At 29.5% G+C, this 23,629-nt stretch overlaps 1 protein-coding gene across 2 annotated transcripts in view; it reads right to left on the bottom strand.

Moving 5' to 3' along the window:
* Kat60 (Katanin 60) overlaps window positions 1-23,629 on the bottom strand; it is a 208,847-nt gene that overhangs the window by 42,050 nt on the left and 143,168 nt on the right. The window contains exon 4 of one of the 2 annotated variants that reach the window (XM_014425920.3): window positions 3,614-3,699. In XM_014425920.3, coding sequence (XP_014281406.1) covers window positions 3,614-3,698 — 85 coding nt within the window. In that variant the 5' untranslated portion in view covers window position 3,699. The remainder of the gene's footprint in view (window positions 1-3,613; window positions 3,700-23,629) is intronic. The other variant, XM_014425923.3, reaches the window with a different exon arrangement.

Raw genomic sequence — 23,629 nt, 5'->3', positions numbered from 1 at the left:
TGAGCGAAGACGACAGCACCTTCGCTTGAATAGGGTTGATCTATCCTTGAGGCGTCAAAACAACTTTGAAATTTATATATCAATAAATAAAAAATGTATATATTTACAGGTTTTAAATGGAAACTACAAACATCAAATAAAATTAGAAGGTAACAAAAAATAAATCCTATAACAAACCATAAATCGTGAAATATCATCTAATAATAATACATGAAAAAGGAAAAAAAATGAAGTAATCATAGTTAACAGTTATAAATGTAATTATTGTGGTTACTCAAATAAAAAGCAAAGCTCATAGTTTCATATTTTAGATTTGTTGAAGTACTCAGCAAAAGATTAGGTTTATTAAAGGTAATTAGTTTATGGTAAGGTGCTGAATTCGTGCTGGGATTGTGTTTTATATTGTAAGCATGTTGTGGAAGTTTTCGTAGTATAGGACGACATTTTCTAGGACTGTTAGGATGTCCTTAGGAAGTCCTTCTGTATTGCGACATTTTGATAAAGACTTGTGGGTCCACTATTTTACGCAATCGTTCGGAAGGAGTGAATTCTTCGAATGTTTAAAGTCTGAACCACATAGTTCTGTCACATAGATAAGTAAAAGTGATTTTTATTTAGTAAAAGGCTTTAATGGGATTTAGTTACAAAATTTTAAACTTTAAATATTTACTTCATAATAATACCTAAACAGCTCAACCTACATTCTATTTTAATTATGTAACCGACAGATTGTGCAATACTTTTTGTAACTACACTAATGAAAGTAGTACTGTTTTGCCTTAAAAGGTCTTAAACAAATATCTGGACATGGAAGAATAATAACCCTAGAACATAGCTCTGAGAAACTCCTACTTCGTTCGTCTTCGTGAAAAGATAATTTACCAATTCTTAGAGTGCAATTTCGATCCATAGAGTAAAAAATGAAGTAGTATGAAGGTAGTTAGAGGAAGAAATATCTAGTGCTTTGAAACTTATCAAAAGAAACAAATTATATCAGAGATTGAATTGCAAATATTGGAATAATAATTAATTGACTCAAGATAAGTTTTTATAATCTCTTCTTCATTTGAATAGCTATACAAATCAGCAAAGGCACTAAAATGAGTGAAATAAATTAAAATCCAAACTTCATAAAAATAGAAAATACAAACCAATTCATAGTATAAAACAAAAAGTTTGCTATAATAATGTTGCCGGCAGTAACTGCAATATAGAATAGGGATGAATATCGGCAGACCAGAACGAATTGTAATTCAAGACGACGGATGAAAGTAAGGAGATACTTGTGTGAACAGATGGTGCAACATCTGGCTATTCAAATCGATAAAATCGGTAATAACCAAAAAAGAAATCAAAAAGATCTAAACCTACTAGGGATAAGATTTAAGATGAACATAGGAAAGAAAAGGTTAGATCTAGAGCCGTGTTATTATGAAACTGTACATTCAAATAATATAATAAAAGCGACAGACAATATAAAATATATTTAAAATAATACAAAATAAATGAATATGGATTAATTATATTTTTTTCGAAATTATCAGTCAAGTTACAACAATATATGTTTTCTTTTATCTAAAACTGATATATGATAAAATATATACTCAAAATATTTTAATAGTTTAATATATAATTACTATCATAATTATTTTACTATTTTTCAATTTTATTTATATGTTAATTTTTTATATAATAACTTAAATAGTGAGTATTAGTCTATGATGACATATATTTTTTTCTAACTACTTTAAAAAATAAAAATTCGCAGGAAATTATGAAATATCTAACATTCCAACAAGGAGAACGGTGAGGAATGCTACGTCAAGTGAAAAGAACTTGATCTAATGAGATAATTTTATACATAATGAAACTAGTTGTGTCAGTAACTAAATATTAAATACACAAAATAAACGCGGGGATAAAACAATTTGCAGCAGCACTCCGAAACGCTCAAGACGGAACATCTGATGCTGATTTCATAGTAATTTTAAGACTTAAATTAACAAAATATAAATGGATATAGTCTAATTATATTAATCAATCAAAATATCCTCGATGATATATCAATTTTTCCAGTCGATATGATGATGAAAGTCCTTCTTCATAAAAGTTCGGAATTTTATAAGAAATAATTTCTGGAAGGCATCTTCTAAATTGCCGTCAATCATAAACACATTAACATATTGAGCACATTTAAAAGAAAATAATTTCCTTCTTTGTTAATCGTAACCTCTTCTATGTTGGGAAGAACGAAATGCCTGCTTATAGAGTCCTAACCACGAATCTCGATCCTGTAACATCCACTGCCTCATCCTCCAGTTTCTCAGATTTCTCTTTATTCAAAGGCCTCCTTGACTCAAGAGAAATTGCTTCAATGCCTTTCTGCGCTATCCCTAAGGTCTTCTTCTGACGAGGAACTTATCTGGCACTACGATTTTCTTCTACACAATTTCAGCAGGCCTTATGTCCAGATTTTCTCTTTCTATAATGTTTCTTATGCGAAGACTCTAGTAGTTTTTCCTACGATCCTGTGCAAGGATCGCATCTTCATGGTAAGATTTTTCCGTTTGTGCTTAGTCGTCAGAGTACATGACTCACTGGTGTAGGTCATCATAATGAGAAATATGTTTTATAGACGGTCATTTTAGTCTCTTCATTAATTTCTTTTTATCTTAAGAAGTTATTTTTGATGGTGTTGAAGTACCTTCTTGACTTCACTTTCTCTTCTGTCTATTCGTCGCTTCAGCCATGTTTATTTATGTGAGTTCCAAGTTGCTCGTAATAACTAACTTGTTCCGATGAAATTCCATCAAAGATCAGCAGAGTAGAATCTTTCATGACTATCCTTAAAAGGTGCGAAAGCTGAATTGGTGTTTTCGTTCACTGTTTCTAAAAAAACATCAAATCATCTGTGTAAGCGAACAAAGAGAAAAAAGAGTGTCTCAGATGTCTGTATCCTAATTATCAGAGTATTCATTCATAGATATTGATGGATCCAGTTGAGAATCGAACTCACTACTTTCTGAACCAGGCACTCTGGCTCTCATCCCACCTTGTCCTCAAAGGTCTTTTTATATCTCTTATTTCTTCGAAAATGTTTAAAAGTAAATGATGTCATGATGGCAACTATCATACTATATTATTATATTATAATAATAATCTTCATTATGACAATCTTAATGTTACTCTTCTAACCTTCAATAAAATAATTACATCACGAAACTTTTCACAGTCCGAACTCAAATAAAAATCACTTAAATATTAAAGAAGAAACGATTCATCGAACAAAAATCAAAATTGTGTACTAGCACGGAGGATATTGAAATATGATGCACTGGCAGACATGATGATTCAGGGACCGTTTTGGGGCGAACATACATCTTTCAAATTTACATCCTTCATACCTTGGTAAATACAAGTCGTAGGAAAAAAGTAATTTCAGATTATTAATTGGAGTTTTAAAATTTATTAAAACATTTAGTCTAATATGAGAGTGAGAGAGGGATACCTGCTAAGATCATTCTCCCATCATTTACTACTCAAACGATGGTCTGTCAGAAAATAAATTTTAAATACTGACTTAACAACTTAAGTAATTACTAAAATCGCTTACCTGCCGTTGGGTCCCGGATTATCCTGGGGACATGCTGCTTCTCAAAATAATCAGAACTGAGTCCTGTTCCACTGCAACATAACATTCTATCAACAAATTTCTGAATTAGTATCAAATGTAATGATTGGAATTCAAGGTTATAAAATTTAAAGATCAATAAGAAGATAATAAATTCTATTAAATCAATAAAATTAAAATGCCAGTAAAAATATTCATTTTTGGTGCGAGATTTACTTCATCTTACACATGAAATATAATTATTTGATATTAATGATGTGTTACATGTTATTTTATATTACCTATTACACAAACACCTAGTGGCAGATTGTAATATCTAATTTGTAATATCAAATAAAGCTTTGTATTAATAAAAAAAAATTTCATGTACTGGTCTCATTCTTCTTCAGTATTCTCTATATTTCATATTAATAAAATCAATTTAAAAAAATTTCGGTTAAATCAGGAGGTCCTATTCACACTTAATGCACCAATTGACTGTATGAAGAATCGGCAATAATTATTTCTTTATATAAAGGGTACTGTTGATAATGTGATTAAATTATTTAAAACATTTATGATATCCTATAAACGTTTTTAATAATATCCGAATTAAATCTCGAAATGATGCTGGATAATATATTTCGAAATTAGGAAGTCTTATTATTTGAAAATGTAATTGATATTTATAAATAATAATGTTCTTGAAAGAGTAATAAATATCAATTTCATGTTCTTATATCCATTGCATGAGAGATGTAACAATTAGTGATTTACATAACTTAAAAAGATGTTTTTTGACCTATGATGACATTGTATTTAGGCGATAAATTCTTAAATTCTGAACGTGGAAATTACCTAAATAATTCGATTAGAAAAGATTTACGAACGTCTGGCGTTATGTTGAATTATCCAGGCAAGAGTCGCGAACGGGAGAGAAGTAGGTCAGAGCAGTCTACCACACTGCCACTGTTGGCACAACAGGACAGACTGGTTCTTGGGTTCACTATTAGCTTAATATATTCCAGATGCAGAAACTCAACATTTACCATAAATAAAATACAATTAGTACAGAAGCTCGGTGTATATAATCCAGTCCATAGATTATACATCTACAAACAATAATAATAAAACTTATATAACACAACACAGAAATGCTTTTCTGGGAGTTCTCAAACTCTTTTTAATTAATTTAATAAAGAAACGAATTAGTTTTTTTTTTGTTTTCCGTCTACAACTCCGAAACAGTGCACCGGAGCGAAAAAACGTTATTGTATAAGGAATTAAATAGCATTAAATTCTACGTCGAGTGAGTACCATAACGAATTAATTAGATCAAGAAAATGTCGTAAACCAAATGGGTCTTCTGTCCTCTTCTGGTGGTGTACTCTACAGTATTGGAGTCCTGTCTGTGTGGAGTATTGTCTATTGGAGCCCAAGAGACAACTGGGATAAGTGGTTTACGACCAAATCAAGATTACGTTATACTCATTCAAGGAATAATTTAATGATCATTAATTTGTTATTTTGTCACTGAATCTACAGTTTAGGATTTTTAGGCGAAAAACCGAATGACAGACCTAATATTTCTAATTTGCTACTTTATCGAAATATTAATATTATAATATTAAGACCTAATATTTCTAATTTGCTACTTTATCGAACTATTAATATTATAATATTAATATATAATACTTAAAATTATTAATCATTTTAGAAATGCGTTTTCAAGTTAAGTTAGGTATCATGTATGGTACTACCTCAAATTTCGAGCATAATTTGAAAACAATTTTTTTTTTTTACGGCCGGTTTAAAACATACCAATTAAAGACCGAATTTATAAGTACTCATTTGACGTAGAATTTAAAGTTGTTTAATTTTTAATACCATAAAGTTTTCGCTAGGATGTACTATTGCAGAGTTAGATGCGAAAAATCGGAAGAAATGTCTAATTCGCTACGTTATTAAATTAATTAGTATGAGTTTAAAAACTCATATACATTTGTTTCCGAATTCAATGTGATCGAAAATAATTTCTAAAATTATTTTAGACCCACTTATTTTGCAAATATAAACATTGGAAAATGGTTCTTAATTCCCCGTACATTTGGTCATTGTAGTTTGATTCTAATATTAATTCTTGATATTCACACTTCAACACCAGTTAAATAATTATTTAACACGTTGAGGCTATTTAACACATATTAGTGTTTGTACTATCCTCTTGGTGCTCATGGAATTAGCCATCCAAATAAATCATGAGAAAAACAAAGAATATCTAATTAACTTAAAAATATATTTAACCTTATTTAAATCATGGTACAGTACATTTCTTTAAAAACTAGTCCATTCTTCCTCTTTTATTTTTTGTTGCGGGCCCCATAACCCATTTCGGAGAACGCCGGGGACAAAGAAAGCTACGACGATAGGGTCACCGGATGATAAGAACTGATCCGATGAGTACCGTTTCCTATTCTCGAGTCGTGAGAACTTCTCATGAGGTGATGATGATGATGATGATATTTATGTAATCTTCCCGTTTTCGAACAGGGTCCTGGGAAATAGATCTCGGATTTCACAAATCATCGCCTGTCTCCTATGATAACGATTGCGGAATAGGACACTTCAAAAGGTGCAAGTAATATCTCAGGACTAGACCAAGTCGGTCGAGTGTAATTAGATTACAGATACGAGATATTTGTAACTGAGATACTAGATATGCAAATATAGAATGATATTACAAACGAAGGAAATCTACCGATAGGGTGTCGGATATTGTTTTAATATGACTTTCTAAGACCTAAATGTGTCATATAATTTTTTTTTTTAAATAATTTATTTATTGTTATTTACAACTGTATACACATATATACATTAAGTAAATTTGCTGTAGGTGACATAGTGACATGATACAAACATGTGGAGAATCTACCCACTGATAGAACTCCAATAACATTTCTAGAGGAGAAGATCTCGAGGTCATCTTTTTTTCAGACGCCTAGGAGGATTATTAGGTAATGAAGGAGAAGCCAGGTTAGAAACAAGTGGATTTGGGTGGTTGAGAAGTTAATTATGGAAGGAACGGTATCTGGTTCTGGCCAAATCGGCAATATATGGAACATTGAGGTCCTGATGGATGACTTGATTTGTGACAAAGTAAGGAGCATTAAGGATTTTACGAAGGATTTTGGACTGTAAGGATTGGATTCTGGAGGAATTTGATGGTTTAGTGGAGCCCCAAACCTCAACTCCGTATGTCCAGATAGGCCTTATAATAGTCATGTAGATTAGTCTTTTGTAATGGATTGGCAATTTAGACCGTTTGTCTAGTAAATGTTGCAATAGTCGGAATCTACGAGCAGTTTCTTGTCTTTTTAGTCTTGTATGAGGATTCCATGTCAGTCGTTTGTCGAGATGTAGTCCTAAGTAACGGATCTGTTCGATAGGAAAAAGTGGGGTATTATTAAAAGATACTGTAGGGGAAGAGATCATGGGTTTACGTCGAAGGGTAAATGTGATTTAATTATTTTTAAAACTTTATATTCTTATATATATATATATTTATAATTAATAAACAGTTGTCAACAACCAATAATAGTAATTATACATTTTTTATTATTTAGTTTACCGACCCTATATTCTCCAAATGTAGGCAGAAAGAACGAGTCATCCTATAGGCTACCAACTTTTTCCAGCCAAGAAGGAAGTTGAAATTTATTTCAAGACCTCTCCACGAAATAAAAGACTCATTCCCGGGCTGGGATTCGAACCGGTGCCACAGCAGACCTGAGATTTCCAAGTTGGTGCGTAAACACACTCGACTACAAAGACATATGAATAGTTTTAAACGCTACATTTAGTTTAAATGATACTAAAGGGAGCTGAGAACCCATGAAATAGAATTTCATGTAGTACCATTTTTTTAAAAATCCAAAAATCAAAGTAAATTATTTCCAAAACAATCTAAAAATATTACGGGCAATAAAGCTTTGCTACTGATAAAAACTCAACCAATACCCTCGCGGAGTAGAAATTTGAACAATAAATGACAAAACGTATTATTATTGTCTACTTCAAAATTTTGATCTTAGAAATATGACTATATGAAAAAAAAAAAGATTTTCAATATACCATGGTTAGATTAATTAATGGATTTTTTATCTCATTATTATTAATTATGTATATCACTACAATTTCAACAAAGAAGTCATAACAAAGTATTATTTTTTCATATAGATGATGTGAAAAGTGGTTAATGAAAAAATTACATTTTCCGAATTATTGAAATTTATTATTTATTAAAAATTAATGCTTTATAAAACTTATAAGCTAATAATAATATTTGGTTTGTAAAGCGTTAATTTGCAATAAATTATAAATGTCAATAATTCAGATAATTTAACTTTTTTCCTACGTTTTTCGTATTTTTACCTTAAAAGTGGCCTAGATTTTAAATATGATTTTTTAAAAATATTGTTGTGTTGTCCTCTACGACAAACCCTAGTTATTTTTAGTTGGTGGACATTAATTTTTTTTTTAAGAACAAATATTGTGTAAGGTGAAAAGAAACAATATAAACAATTAAATAAACTAAAATATATTATTTTTTTATGTTTGCTTCGTTTTTGAGCGTGACATGACATCTTTTTCTAAATTCTCAGCGCAAATATTTTATCAGTATCAGATTTAAGCTATAAAAACCTTTTGTTAAAAGAAAAGTCTTAATGATATTAGAGGTATTCATGATGTTGTGTTAAATGTAAAATGTTTTACCATGCTAAATGTTAAAGTATAGCATTGTGAGCAGCCCTATTTAATGATGAATGCATAAGAGCTCCGAGCGGATTTTTAGAGTTACTTGTTTAGTAAGCTTTCTTTCTAAAACTTCATGTTATTGTTAACTTCTATGTTTTGATTACAGTAATTTATTACAACATGCCTAAAATAAGTGAAAAGTAGAAGTGTAAAAGTTTGGCTACTGATTATAATTTTTAAAATTTCCAAAACACAAGACAAAAGAAAAAAAACAAAACACAAACTACGAGTAAGTAACCTAACACAACAAATAAAACAGTGACAAGCTCAACTGGTCTGTTTCGTGACGTCATTCTTCATTTAACAGACCTAGTAACAGACTCTCAGCCATGTTATATGTTATATCGCTTTAGCTTGGTAAAAGATGGAAATATTTCTCCATTCAACATTACTTTTTCCATTTAACACGCTTTAACATGTTAAACTAAAGATCAAGAATATCCCTTTTATAGTATTGGAATGTTAAATAACTCATAGTTTTCTTACCGATGATTTTTTTGTATAAACCTTTGGTAAACCTTTCTCAACGCTTATTGAGTTAAGTTTTATTAAAAATTAACGATTATTTTTTAAAACTGAATAAACCTGGTATATGTTTTTGCGCAAGTAGTAGGCATTGAATCGTAAAATAGAATAAACACTTCTACAGGCGAAGGAGTAGTTCCTATTCCTAATAATGAGTATCTAAAAGATGTAAAATAAAAAGATATGAAGGAAATGTATTGTAAAATGTTCATGAAATACTCACTTTAATTATTCACAAATATTAAAAATATCATCTCTTATCTCACTAAGCCATATACCATGTACAGGTGGAGAATTTCCTGTTAATGTTTTATACGACCAATCAAAGGCTTCCATGATTCCAGAAGATCAAGAGAATTTTAAAGAGACGACAAACTCTTTGGTTTTTACAAAGCCTTATTTTTTATATTTTGAATCTCAAGTTTGTACTGCTGGATCAGCGCCTACTCACAGTTGGGTAACTATGAAATTAATAGCTAAAATTGTCCTGGATGCGATATTTATTTATCAATGATTCATTCATGAATAAAGGTTGTATTCATTGCAATTTTAGCTATTAGTTTCAACTATGGCTAATTTTTGCCCATCATTGCGCAATGATAATGATAATTGGCACCTACTTCTGCATGTACCATATGTATTTTTAAAATTACAGAAAACATCTGAAGTATGTTTTGTAATGAAAACATTATCTCAAAACATTTCTCTCTCCTCACGAATCGGGAAAATTCAATGAATAATCTTGGAATTATTTTTGACATATAAACAAAAAATACTAAAATGCTAGCTATAATATTTTTTAATCTTTTCCAACAAAATTCATTCATGTAACTGAATTAAAATGTTGGCGTTAACATGAAAGTACATCCTTAATGCAGATCAGGGTATTTTATTTTCTAATTCTTCTCTATTTTAACAATGGTTTAAAAAAATATAAATTGAAGAGCGGAAACAAGCAATTATTTATTAATGATTAATGAATTATATAGAAATCAACTATAAATAAACTTGTACAAAACCTCTCATTTTTCATGTTCTAAAGAATAGGTTTTCACCTGCCCGAGCTATGAAAGTCTCTATACAGGTCATTGATCAGTTTTGCCGTCACAGCTGAAGATGGGTCTCTCGCTAATGACGTATTGACAGTGGGTTCAAGAGCCTCTTACGAAAATTGTAATTCATGGCTTAAAGCTTTTATAAAATATTTTCAATAATTTTGATATATCCTAAATTTTATTTTAATTAATCATTGCAATAAAATTTTTTAATAACTAATATTTTAAGTTTAAGAGTTTTACAGAAAAAAAAATATATATATATATATTTTCATCTGTATGTAAATAAATTGATGTGTTTTTTTTTTTTCATGCATCTCGCTCAACATCCTCCAAAGAATGTAGTTTAGTGGTAGAATGCCTGTCTACACAATTTATGTAAACTGCAATTGAACATAAATGTTTGTTTGTTGATAAACGTTTTTTTGAATTTTTCGAGATTTTCTAAAACCTTTATTATTGTATACAAGAAAGAATTGTAAAAATGTAATACAAAGGTGAAGGCTTACAATGTTAAAAATTTCATTGAATTTATAATATCATTTAACATGGATTAAAAACAACAGCATTTAACGTAATTAAAAAAAAAAACATGATAAATACATAAGCTTCCTTTTTCAAAATTCAATACCCACGAATGTATACCTACTTCAATAATTTTAATTTGTTTTTAATCTTAAACTATATTAATGAATGTAATCATTCCATATTAATACTAAATAATCCCGGCAATGTTTTGCTATTGCAAGAGTTGATAGTATAAATTAAATTAACACAATTAAATATTCACATACCCTCTATTATCTATGGGACATTATCTGAAAATGTGTTAATCATACGTCGATCCATTTTCAACCTCTAACGCGAGCGCAAGTTATTGGGAAAAAATATATACTATTCCACTCCATTTGTTCTACCATAGAGGATATATTTTACCTCCAAAATAGATTTATAGCTAGGTACGGCATTTTAAAAATTCACATTCCATCTACAATTGATTGTTGGTTTCAATTAAATAACTGATTTAGTCAGTTATTACTTGAGGATTAATAAAGATGCCTCATTATTTATTGCAGTTAATAAAAAAAATAAATAAATGTTTTAAAGTAATTCTTTTGCTACTCTTATTTTTCTATGGGAAATATTAAAGGTTTTTGCTTCCCAGGTCTTTTTTAAAGTTTAAAAGAATTACAATAATTAAAGAAATATAGAAATCTCGAAAATCTCACTTTTGCAAAAATATATAATTATGAGGAATTGAATAAATCTATTCTTACATTAATATTAAATTATTTAAAGTTGTGAAAGATAATTTAATCTTTAAAAAATAGTTTTCTTTACCTTCCAAAAAAAAATGTTTTCACATCCTTACTCAAAAATATTTACCTTCCACCCCCACATTTTTAAAATTATTTTTAAAACCTTAATTAAAAGTACTCCTGCGCTGTAAGGTACTATGCCACTAAGTAGTTATGATTTTTTGAAGCTCAAAATTATGACTTTTTATTACTATTCAGATTTTTGGAAGTGAAATCTTACACATCTTCAGATAACGACCCTCATCTGTTTTAGTTAATAATCACTTATTTAAGTTTATTGTAATGATTTTCAATATACAATGTTTAAGGTAGGTTTATCTGACATTTGTACTACTGACAACTTGGAAAGCTTGTGATTTTCAATTCCGATATTGTTTAACACCAAATGAAGACATTTGAAAGCATGTTTTACATCCAAAGTGACACACTACAGATGATATATTTTTTTATTATCTGCCAAAGATGCATCTGATTAAAAAATGTTTTGATTTCCATTCTGAAAGTATGCTAAATTTACTACAGTTTGAGGTTAAATAGAGTTTTCTACCTTGAACAGTTACGAAATTTTTACGCTCCCGAAATTTCAGAATCATTTCGAAACATTCACCAAAATATTAAAACTACTTAAAATATAATTAAACATTAAATAAAATTTCTAATTTGTTCTTGGATAATACCTCACAAAATCATTAATCCAAAAAAAAGTTCCAGTTTCTATACTCAGTCCCATCAAGACTTAGGAATCTAATACTTGCATTAGATGCATGTATGTTGCTTCACTGATCCTGTGTTAAGCTGTCGACATTCCAATGAATGATTTAATCGGTTCAATGATCTACAGTTTTTTATACAGCGCAAAAAAGAAATGTAGAGCTTATGGTTATCGGAAAACTACTCCTCTAACTGCCATCTTGCATTATGTATGCTATGAATATTATTAGACAAGAAAAAATATTTTAGTGGAAAGGATAATGGATGTCATTACTATTATGCAATGAATTTCTTTTTCTTACTTTGAAAATATCTTGTACCAGATAAAAATGCTATGCAGTATCAATTTAAAGAATTAGAATAAGAGTTCTTTGATAGAATATAACAATATAAATTTACTACGGGACAATAAAAACTGGACACGGCTTTCTTTTTAATTAAGACCCACAATAAAGCTAAACAGTGGAAACATGCCCGCTTATTGATAATTGATTACACTGATAATGTTTGTGTTTGTTTTCGAACTCTACAGGGGATTAACAACTAATCCTTGAACAATATTTACGGACAAATAAATGCGCACACCTATATAATTCCTAAATGAGTCATTGTGTGTTGAAGACAGGTACTGCGAAGAAATTATTGCAAAAGTGAAACATGATTAGGGGCGGGGAATGAGCTACCAAGAAGCTGGAAGAAAATATGAAGTTCCCTTTTCATCATATATTTAAAAACGAATTATGGGCGAGCTAACAAGAATAGAAGTAGGAAGAATCTTAGAACTAAACATGCATAGGTGAGGATAAACACAAGAGGAGATCTTAAAATTACCTCAACAGATTGAAGTTTCGACCAGTACCATAAGGAGGAAACGTAATGAAATGAGGGTTCGCTAAAAAAAAAAAAAAAATAACATAAGTCGTTCCGTTGTCAAAAACTATTCAGTTGAGAAGGTTGGAACTGATGCGAAATTTCAGCTTCACCACGGGATATAAGGACTAAAACTGTTTACTGATTAAAAAAAGATTTTCTGAGGACGGCTCTAACAATGAATATTTCATTCTGAGGTGTTGTTCAACGAGCCTAAATAATCGTCCCAAATGTCAAAATCTGGAAGTTACTTTTTGTTGCGAGTTCACCATCAGATGAATAGTGAGTTTTATGTAACACTTTTCCGAAAAGACGTACAACCATAGCTTTAACGTATTTTCCCGATTGGAGATTACTATTTTTTACATGCCATTCGTCTAGATGTACTAAAGCTGTAAATGAACATTAATGTTTTGGAGTGGCCACCATGCTCATCAGACCTAAACCCTGTCGAAGACTATCGGCCAAACCTTTCTAAGGACGTTTACAGCTACGGATCTTTTCAAAGTGACGAGGAACTGTGGAAGAAAATGCAAACAGAAAATTAAAAAAAACCAACTGAACCTGATTTATTTAATAATATCTTTAAATAAATTTTTTTGAGGTTAAAAACTTCCAATTTGAATATTTTATTCTAAATGATCATAATGTTGCGCAACATTTCGGGACTATTGTCCCATATTCGTGTACTTTAATAAACTTCATAATTAGTCAAACTTTTTAATTTTCCTTGTAGACAATAGTCCCGAAATATTGTGCAAGATCATGATAATTTAGAATAAAATATTCAAATTAAAAATTTTTAACCTCAACAAATTTTATTGAAATTGATTTACCAGACTTCCTAAAAAGAAAATGAAAAATATCTGTTTTTCAATGGATAGAAGATTACTGATGGAGGTAGAAAAAAAAGAAGATACCATTAGCTACTAATCTCCTAACTAAGCTCATTTTTTAAATAATATAATTTAAGAAGTATACAGTTTTATTATCATTTCAATGAAAGAACATATATATAATTTTGTTTAGTTAAATAATTATTTTCAATCTTAATAGTCAGGTCGTATTTATTCTTACTCTTCAAGAAAGAAATATATTCAATAGTAAAATTACCTAAATTTCAGTGTAAGCTTATTTTGGCCCGGCAGTGTAAGTTATTATTGATATAATATAAATCTTATGATAAAATAATTTGTTTTCTTATTATTAATAAGTTGGCCACGATGGCTGGTTGATGTGTTGTAAGGATGGAATACACAGTAAAAGGTTTTATATCTACTTATGTCTTCAGATTCGTTTAAGCTGAAATTGAGCAGAAAATCACACTTTAATTATATTTCCTTCTATTACTTAATTTCCTTTCATTCTAAGTAATTTATATTACAGGAAGAAGAGTATCATCTGTATGACTTGAACGCTCTCATTTATTCTCCACTGGTTTCTATCAAACGTGGTATGTAGGATCTTGAAACGCCCTACTTTATTTCATATTTTCCAATAAATAAATAAAAGGATAATAACAGTTTTTTAAAGTCATAAGTCTCCCATGAGATTCCTTCCTTCTTCTTTTTGATCCATTCAGCGATATCATGCTCATTCGTGTAAACAATGTAATATTATCAATAAAGTCAATGCAACACACACAATTAGTAAAGCAGCATACTTTATAATGACAGTATACGTTATAAGTAATAACTTTGTCCCAATGGAAAATATCACCCAAGTTTTACACATACGATTCAGCTATCCGTGAACTTATATTAGCCCTGTAGTACAGAAGCCCAAGAGGAGACAAAAGTCAGTGACTTCACCCAATTTTTTATTACTTTAATGAAAAATATGTATAATTAGTAGTAAAAATTGATGAGTCTGCAAAATATACGTAGGGGGACTAAAAATAGGCGGCTTTTTAAAAACGTTAAAAATAATTATTTTTTCATTCGGAGCTCTATATCTTTAAAACTACCAACAAAAATAGAAAATCTAAGAGACCATCATTTAAAGTAGAGTAAATTTGCTAAACTGAAAGCCCTAATAGTTCTCGAGATATAGCTTTTTAAAAAGCAATATTTCATACAAATGTTGTACAGAACGTACTGAAAGATTAGTAGTTAGTGAATTTATTTTGAAAAATCTATATCTCAAAAATCAGTTGACATACAGATGTCTGTTAGCACTCAAATTAAAGCTAGTTTAATGGAGTAAGCTAATTTAATACGTTTATCGTCGCGGGAGTAGTAGATTTCATGATAAGGCCTAAAATAAATTGATATATAGTTGTTAGGACAAATTTTAATTTGCCAAATTTATATTTATATGCGAATATCATAAAAACTACCATACCTACGAATATGTGCGTCTTAGGGTCCAGAGATATATTTTTTCAAAAATCAAATATTTTATACGAACAACTAGAAATTAACAGTTTGCGAATTTATTTTGTTAAATATCATAAAAACTACTACTCCTAAAAGATAAATGTTATAAACTATTTTATAATAAATTTAACTAGCTTTAATTTGAGTGCTGGCAGACATCTTTAGGTCCCATGGTTTCTGAAATAAAGTTCTACGAAGAAAAAGGCCGCAAATAAGATATAGAGCACTGAATGAAAAATTAATGTTTTTTAAGGTTTTGAAACAGCAGACGTTTTTTATTCCCACTACCTTTACTTGGCAGACTTATCAATTTTGACAAGTAATTGTACATAGTTTTCATTAAAGTAATAAAAAATTGGGATGAAATAACTACCAAGCCAACATCTTAATGCCGATTATTATTATTTATATTTTTCAATACAACTATAGCTCTTTCTATGTAAGTTGAACTAATTTATGATATTGATTAAGAGACACATTGTCATTAATTTTGCCTTCTATTGTTCAAAAAGGAAGTGCATGAACTTTTAATTTATATGACAACATACAATTTTTATTTCATTTGGTCTATCAATTTAGATTATGGCGATTCCGGTTATTTAAAAAATATTTCCGATTTTTACAGTAGTTTTTTCCGAAATTAGTTACAGTTTTACATGCAATTTATGAAAAATTCATCTAACATGTTATAATACTAATCTAATAAATTAATTTACAATAGAAATCTTTGCTAGTTTAGTACATATGCCTAGTCTACCTAAGTAGTTAAAATAATGATAAAGGTATTGCTGAACACGTATGGACGAGGGTCTGTGCACTTTCTGAGTGCTTTGTTCAGAAAGTTGTGGGTTCGATTCTCACCAGTCAGTCCAATAATGCGACGTCCCCTAGAAATGAATCTTGAGATTCTAACCTACTAATTATTACTCGCATCTAATGAATTATACCGTTTATCTGTTTAATATATTTAAATAAAAAAATATATATTTTTTATTTCTTGATCAGTTTATTTATAATTTTTACAAAATAAAACATTTTTCTATTTTATAAACTTCTTTGTCTAATATTACTAGCATTTCAAACTTTTATAAATAATTCTTTAACATTACAAAGTACTAATAGTTGTAAAGAAAAGACAAGTACAAACTTATCAAAAGATTTCCAAAGGATTTGCAGGCCTCTAACCTATCTTCTGGCCCAAAAGCATTTTCAATGCCAATTAAAAAAAAAATAATAGCGCACATATAATGAAGTTTAATTTAAAAATCAATGCATTATAATTATAGTTATTTTGAATAACAAAAAAACATTGAACAAGAAAAAAAAGTTGCCTTTCTTAGTAACGAAGGTAACCAACCCCAACATTATTTCACTAAAAGGTCGGGCCAAGACAAATGAAGGGAGAACTATAACGTTTCTCCCTCGACTTTCTGATCCCTGTTACAATGCACACACCTCACTAATAATTATTATTTAATTAAAATTAAAGTTGAAGCAGGGTCACAATTGATTCAATGATAGATGATTCGATGAATCAAAAGCAATCAATGAATGCTACAATAGTAGCTATTTAATTAGCCCCCGATAGAACTGTATTCCAACCTGGTTGTCCCAAAGGCTCCTGCCACTGCACTCACAAGAACCGGTCCCAACCGACCTGACAACCTAATCAACCCGAATTGATAGGAAAGTAAACAAGTCCGTGTTTCCTCCTGTCGATGAGATTAATAATTAATAGCTCTCGTTGATTTTCAAAAATAATTTATTCAGTTATTAATAAATTAAAGAAAAAAAACATGATCATTTAAAAAAAGCAAAAAATAGATGGCAAAAAAAAAAAATACCCAAAACATTAAATTACATAAAATGTACAAAAGATTCCTTTAACAGTTTTGATTTTCTACACTTCGTCACACTATGTCCTGTCTAATCTCTATAATGGAATTTTTTAATCAAATTAATATTAACAAATTTACCATTATACAACGCAAAGATTCCATCTAAAAGGGTCCTTAAAAGGTAACTTTAGAAGAGCGAGTGGAAATAGTGTGACAACAGCTAAACGAAATTTCTTGATTGACTTTTAAATCTTGCTAATGAATGATGTGTAAAAAATGAATCTATTAATATATTTCTCGTACCTAAAGCATTTGAAAAAGTAATATTGATATAAAGTTAGTTAAATAAATTTAAGTCTATTGTACTGTTGGGACGAATTGTTATGTGAGGTACACTGAAATCATCTTTTTCTTTTAATAAAAGTGAAGGCTTATTAAAATAAAAAGTAATTTCCAATGAACAATCATTAAGCCCTATACATCAAGCAGATTGGAAACTATTAAATCTATTTTATAGTCTCAAAGTAAAAATTTCCACTTATTTGCCAAAATAAGACTAACTTATATCTACCCTGGTCACTCAATTCTGTAATACATACAGCAATAAATATTTTTATTACAAATAAATAACTCTCAGACCTCATATAAATACAACATTTGTATTTAGATTGCCACGGGATCCAGTTTAGGAAATACTGGATCTTTATTCCTCTATTTTTTCCAATGTGTACCGGACTCTATATTGAACGGGATGGTCTCCGGAGTACTGATTTTAATACATTTGAGTTCTTTGAAACAGTTTGTTTCAGAAAGCTCTTTAATACACATGAACCTTCCGGAAAGGGTTCGTTTTTATATACATGGAAGCAATATATCAAATTCAATACGATAATGGAGATAAGTCATCTACCTTAAATAAATGGAGAATGGCTCTTTTAGCATTCAACATTTAATTTATTACTGTATATTTTATTTCTTACCACAACTTTTTTTTTTTTTATTTAAAACTTTATTTATTGATAGATATTACAATCTGCCACACCGTTGTGTGCAATGGTTAATAGTGATGAGTGATCACATTCATACTAAAAATAAATAAAATCTTCCTTAAAATTCTTACCGCAACAAAACCCCCCATTTTTAGAAACTAAAGTAAAAATATTAAGTTGTTTATTTCTCCCCCCTCCCTATATAAAGCTGGCCCACCTGCTGATGGCACTTTCCTTTGATGCTTAGTAGCCTTTATTTCCTTAAAAAACGTGAAGATTGGGCACTTAGGCAAGTGATCAATAAGTACCGTGCTTGGCGGTACGAGCCTCCCCCGCCACGTGCCTACTAAGTTCATCGTCCCATTGCCCATCGAGGGCCCTATATCTGTAGGGTGGGTATCCAGAGGAGTAGATATCTGGGTCAATCATACGGTTAGAATCTTCTCTTATCTCAGACAAAAATTCTATGAAGAAAACGGCAAAATTTTAGTATTATTGAAATCTCTGACATAAATACAGTCCACCCTTCCATCAAGTGAATTATTTAGTTTTGAGGATTCCCCTGTAGAAGAAAAGATTATATTTTCTAACACAATTTTTCATGTTATGTGGAGTTCTCTCCTTTTAACATGGAACTAATAGAACTTCATTTTCCCTCCTAAAAATTAAAATTTAGAGTGTTAAAGTTTCAGAAAAAAAAAAAAAAGTTCCTTATTTAGTAATTCATTTATTCATTATTTATTTTATTATATTGTTTATGCACATTTATTATTGACAAAAAGTGAAAACTGCTAAAATATAATAAACAATTCTTTTTTTTGTACTGTATTTACAAAAATAATAAAACCTAATGATGAAACATACTGAGAATTAAGCCACTATAGAAGAGAAATTGATATAAAAATTAAATTGGAAGATCCTCCAAATACCTCTTTTGCTCGCAATTCCTAGATTTCAAGAAATCAAAACTTTTATATTAATCCAGAAAATACACAAAAAAACTTAGTATGTTCTATCGAAACTGCACTGATAATTTTTATCCAAACTTTGATGCAATACATATTTTGATGAATTTATTTTTATAATAAAGTTGCTTATGTGAACAATGAACGTTTGGGAACAGTTATGTGGTTTGTAGAGCCAACCGAAAAAAAAGGAAAAATAATGTGTTGTATTTTGTGGACACCAAGTAGACGTGTCCATCTTTTCAGTAAGTTTATTTAAATACAATACCTTATTAGTTACTTATGTGCAAGTGTATCAATGTATTTTTCCTAGTTAAATGTATATCTGTATATAATTTCTCATGAATCTTTTTATTATTATATTAATGTATTTAGGCACTGACTGTAAAAATGCATTCACCTATTTGATCAGAATAATCATTTTTAAGTTTTTACAGAACTTTTTTTACAGTATATAGTGCATTATAGGTTATTTTCCATTAATATAATTTGAATTCTGTTCGATTAATTCTGTTTCACTCTTTCTTTAATTTTCTTTTTTTTAACACTTACTAACGAACTCATGCAGGTTATTTACGTAAATATTTCAAAACTAGTTATTTTATGCCTATTTTATTTTATTTTACTTAATTATTTTATTTTTTCATTGTTATTTTTATATTATATACATGTAACATAATGTTTCGTATTGAGAATGTACGTACAACTTTCAAATAAACACCTATTATTATAAGATTAAAACGCATGAGAAAAAGGAAATATACATAGTATCATAAACAATTAGATCCTTTCGTCTTAGCGACGTTAGTGTTAATAGGAACAAAATGAGTTTGATTCTTTCAAGCTATTAATAGGGTAAAGTATTTTATTGTTACTGTTAGCAATAGACTAATTTAATAAAAATTAATGGTATGTATTATAAAATAATGAGTGGGGGATTCCGTTGTAAGATACTGTGTTACTAATTTCAAGGACCCGGGTTCGAATCTGGCAGTGAAAGATAATTATGTATTCTGCTACTTTGACGATGAGTTAAGCCTGTGGGTTAGGGAGCCCTCCGGGGTCCACCCAATCTCATAAAGCGGGTACTTTTAATTGAGGAAAAATATGGCGGTCGACAGTGATACTGAACAGCTGAACAACTCCTTGAACAACCGTTGGTCTAGTAACAGTATTTGCTTAAAAAGTACTACATCCCTGACCATTCATAGATTGTAGCATTACAGATTTATTTATTTAGTATAAAATAAATAACAATTGAACAATGCCTAAAACTAAAATAAAGAAAAATTCAGTTAACAAATAAAAATGCTTAGAACGAGCTTTAAATGAATAAAAAGATTCTAGTTTGACTTTTTCACCAAATACTTTACCAACCACCTTTTTACCTGAGATACTCTCCCAAAGGTCAGGAATGTTTTGGATCGTACGCGTATTCCCTAACTAGGGGTGAAAGTTTCTCTCATAAATTACAGGGTATCGAAGGATTTGCGAGATGCTGGAGAATGTTTATGTACTTTTACGAAAAGTTAGGATATTGAAGAAACCGAAGTAGCAATAAATATTCTTCATGCGAATCCTAAGATTGGAAATACTCGATTTTAATCTGCACCACGATAACCTAATATTCTACCTCGGTATCGCAATAAACTAATCTAGTGGTGAAAAATCATGACACGAATTTCTTATCAATTAGTAAGTAATTATCAGCCCAAATATCCTTTTTGAAGCTCTCAAGAAATTGTCAGCATTTCCTAAATGCACTGACTAATTTTAAAAATATATTTGTAACTATGATTAAAAGTGAAACCAAAGTTTTGAATTATTTTGAACTTTTTTTTTTTATAGCACTCACTGTGAATAGATTTAGCACAAGTTATCAGTACAGAAGGTTTCAGTAAGGAACTCATTACATATATAGTTTACTTATATATTTTTAAGCTTATTGCTTATATAAATTAGCAAACAATACAATGAGAAAAGGGTCTTTCACAGCAGCACAGGGGTAGTTTTGGATTCAGAAACTTTCGACAAGAGATCTAGAGATGCTTGAACTATCACCTGCGACCTGCCCGAATGTCAGACTTTCCAATACATCTCACGATTTCAATACGACTTACCAGCACGATACAATATAGATAATATCGGTAGATGGAGTATCCTTAGATGTCATAAAATCAGGGTGGATTTGATTTTGTCCTCTAGGGACTATTTCGTCCGTCCCGGACAAAATTTATATTTATTAATTATCCGGACGAAATAGAGAAAAGAAAAAAAAATAGAGCTTTTTGTTCTTTATTTTACTTTTTTTTATACAGTGTTTTTAGCGTTAATTTACTTTAGAGTTTATAGCCCACCCAAATAATTCCAATTTACAATAAATATATGAAGATAACAAAAAAAAAAGGATCATGATATATTTGTATTTCTGCTGTTCTTAGATTAATTTTTTGTTCATTTTTTTGGACAAAATTAAATCCACTCTGCGACGAGTCGCGAAACTCATAAGCCGTTACCAACATTGCTGTATTTAATCCACTGTAAACATCTTCGATGTATGCTTTCTCATTTATTTCAAGTTTCAGCATGAAAGATCCAAATCTAAATTTGTAATTACTTTACTTCTTCCGTATAAGGTAGTTTCCAATTTATCATTAGATTGATAGAATATGACAAAAACAACTTCAGAGCGAACAAATAACAACTTGAAAAAGAAAAAAGACAAATTCACAAAAAACAAAATACAAGTAACCATTCAAACAAGTAGACCTAGAAATTATAAGAAAATTTACGTCGTTTCTTATATCCACTACTGACAGCTGTCGTATTAGGTAATTATATTCTAGTTGTCGTTGGAAATCAAAGAGTATTCTTAAACTTTTTGTTCATCTTGGATGATATCTAATTTATCCGCTCCATATTAGGTTAAGAATTGATAATAATCATTTTATGTACATAAATGATTGACCGTACTTTTCAAAATATGAAGGAGATGAGCAGCGGAGGGGTAAAAACGGAACAAAAAATAATTAATAACTATTTTAAATAAAATGTTAAATATTTAAATCATTTTTATATATTTGAAAACCGAATATTTTTCTCAAATCAAATCCTTATTCTATTTTTCTTCCATTATCAATATATTTCCAAACCAATGGATATTTTGCTTTCAGTATTGTCAAGAATAAAAGCTATTCTTCATCTTACTTTCTCTAATAATAATGCTTTAGGGTGCGTCTAATCGTCCGTCTCAGAATGTCTAAGTCTAAAGAGAATAAATTTTTGTGTTGTCTCTCAGTACAACATACTGCTGTTCCTAATATGAGGGAGATGTTTTTATTCTTTTATAATCGGATCGGCCTGGTGGTCCTTGAATTGATTTTACCATTAGCAATTGATAATGTGAGAATTTAGTCTCCTGTAAAAGACCTTCCACCCAATATTTAAGAATTTATAGTTATTGAATAATTTTAAATAACGAAAATAAATCATTAAAAAATAATCAAAATAATAATAATAATTATGTAATGAAAGAAAAAAAACAACTAATATTTATAGAATTAAAAGAACAAATAATTTATACAATGAAAAAATAATTTGAGAAAAATAAAAGAGGAAAAATAAAATAAAATAGATAAAATACAGAATTAATGTATCAACTTGAGTTGAGCCCCCTTCAAAAAAAAAAAAAAAAATTAAAATTCTTGAAGCTAAGAAAGAGCAAGTTGTTTTCGTGTAAGAAGGCAGATAACAACCGCTAGACAGGCGAACTTACTGTCTGACCCCTCACTACTTTCACTGCTGCTCTTAAAATGTTCAAGGGTCAATCATATGCTTATGGGTGAGGAAAAAGACAAGGCTTCTTGAGCTGAGGACAAAGCAGTGAATATTAGATTTATGTAGTTTTTTTTTGACACAATAATAAGTCAAAAATTAATCAAATTTTTAACGTCCAAAGCCAAAATGTATTCTGTTATTTTTTTCCACATTCAATCATTTTTCAGGCATCAGTTGAATTCAAATATCTAATGAAATTCAAGGATCTTAGATGAAAATAAACACTTCCAATGTTTACTCTATTTTACACAGATTACTTAGGAAAAGTAAAAAAAAAAAAATCAAACACTTTTGATGTTTTGATACAAGACACACATATAATTACTGAGGATCTTTAGTTGACGTTAAATGATTTTTCACCGAATATTTATCAGATTAAATCAACTAGTATGTATTTAGTAAAATATTTTAACTGGCGTGAAATGGAATCATTTATACTTGTCCTTTTTTTTTTTTGTTTGTAATATTTTGTTTGATCAGTGGAAAAAGAGAGAAAAACTTTATTCAAAAAACAGTGCCACCTAACTGCATTGGATTCCTACATACAGAAACTAAGACTAGTTGGACAATTATTTATTCTTATATTACATAGGTATAGTCAGTAAATATTAAAATACATGCTTTTGTTTTTGTTCTTCTTGTTTCAGTTTTTTTTTTAATGTTTTCTTTTTTTTCCATCTTTTAACTTTTTTTTAAATTTTTTATAATCTTATTCAT

This window comes from Halyomorpha halys, unplaced genomic scaffold, assembly GCF_000696795.3.
Source record: "Halyomorpha halys isolate HHAL.00 unplaced genomic scaffold, Hhal_1.1 Scaffold541.1, whole genome shotgun sequence".
Taxonomy (NCBI): Eukaryota; Metazoa; Arthropoda; class Insecta; order Hemiptera; family Pentatomidae; genus Halyomorpha; species Halyomorpha halys.
The sequence above is the reverse complement of the archived record's forward strand: the minus strand, read 5'-3'. Positions and strand labels throughout refer to the sequence as shown.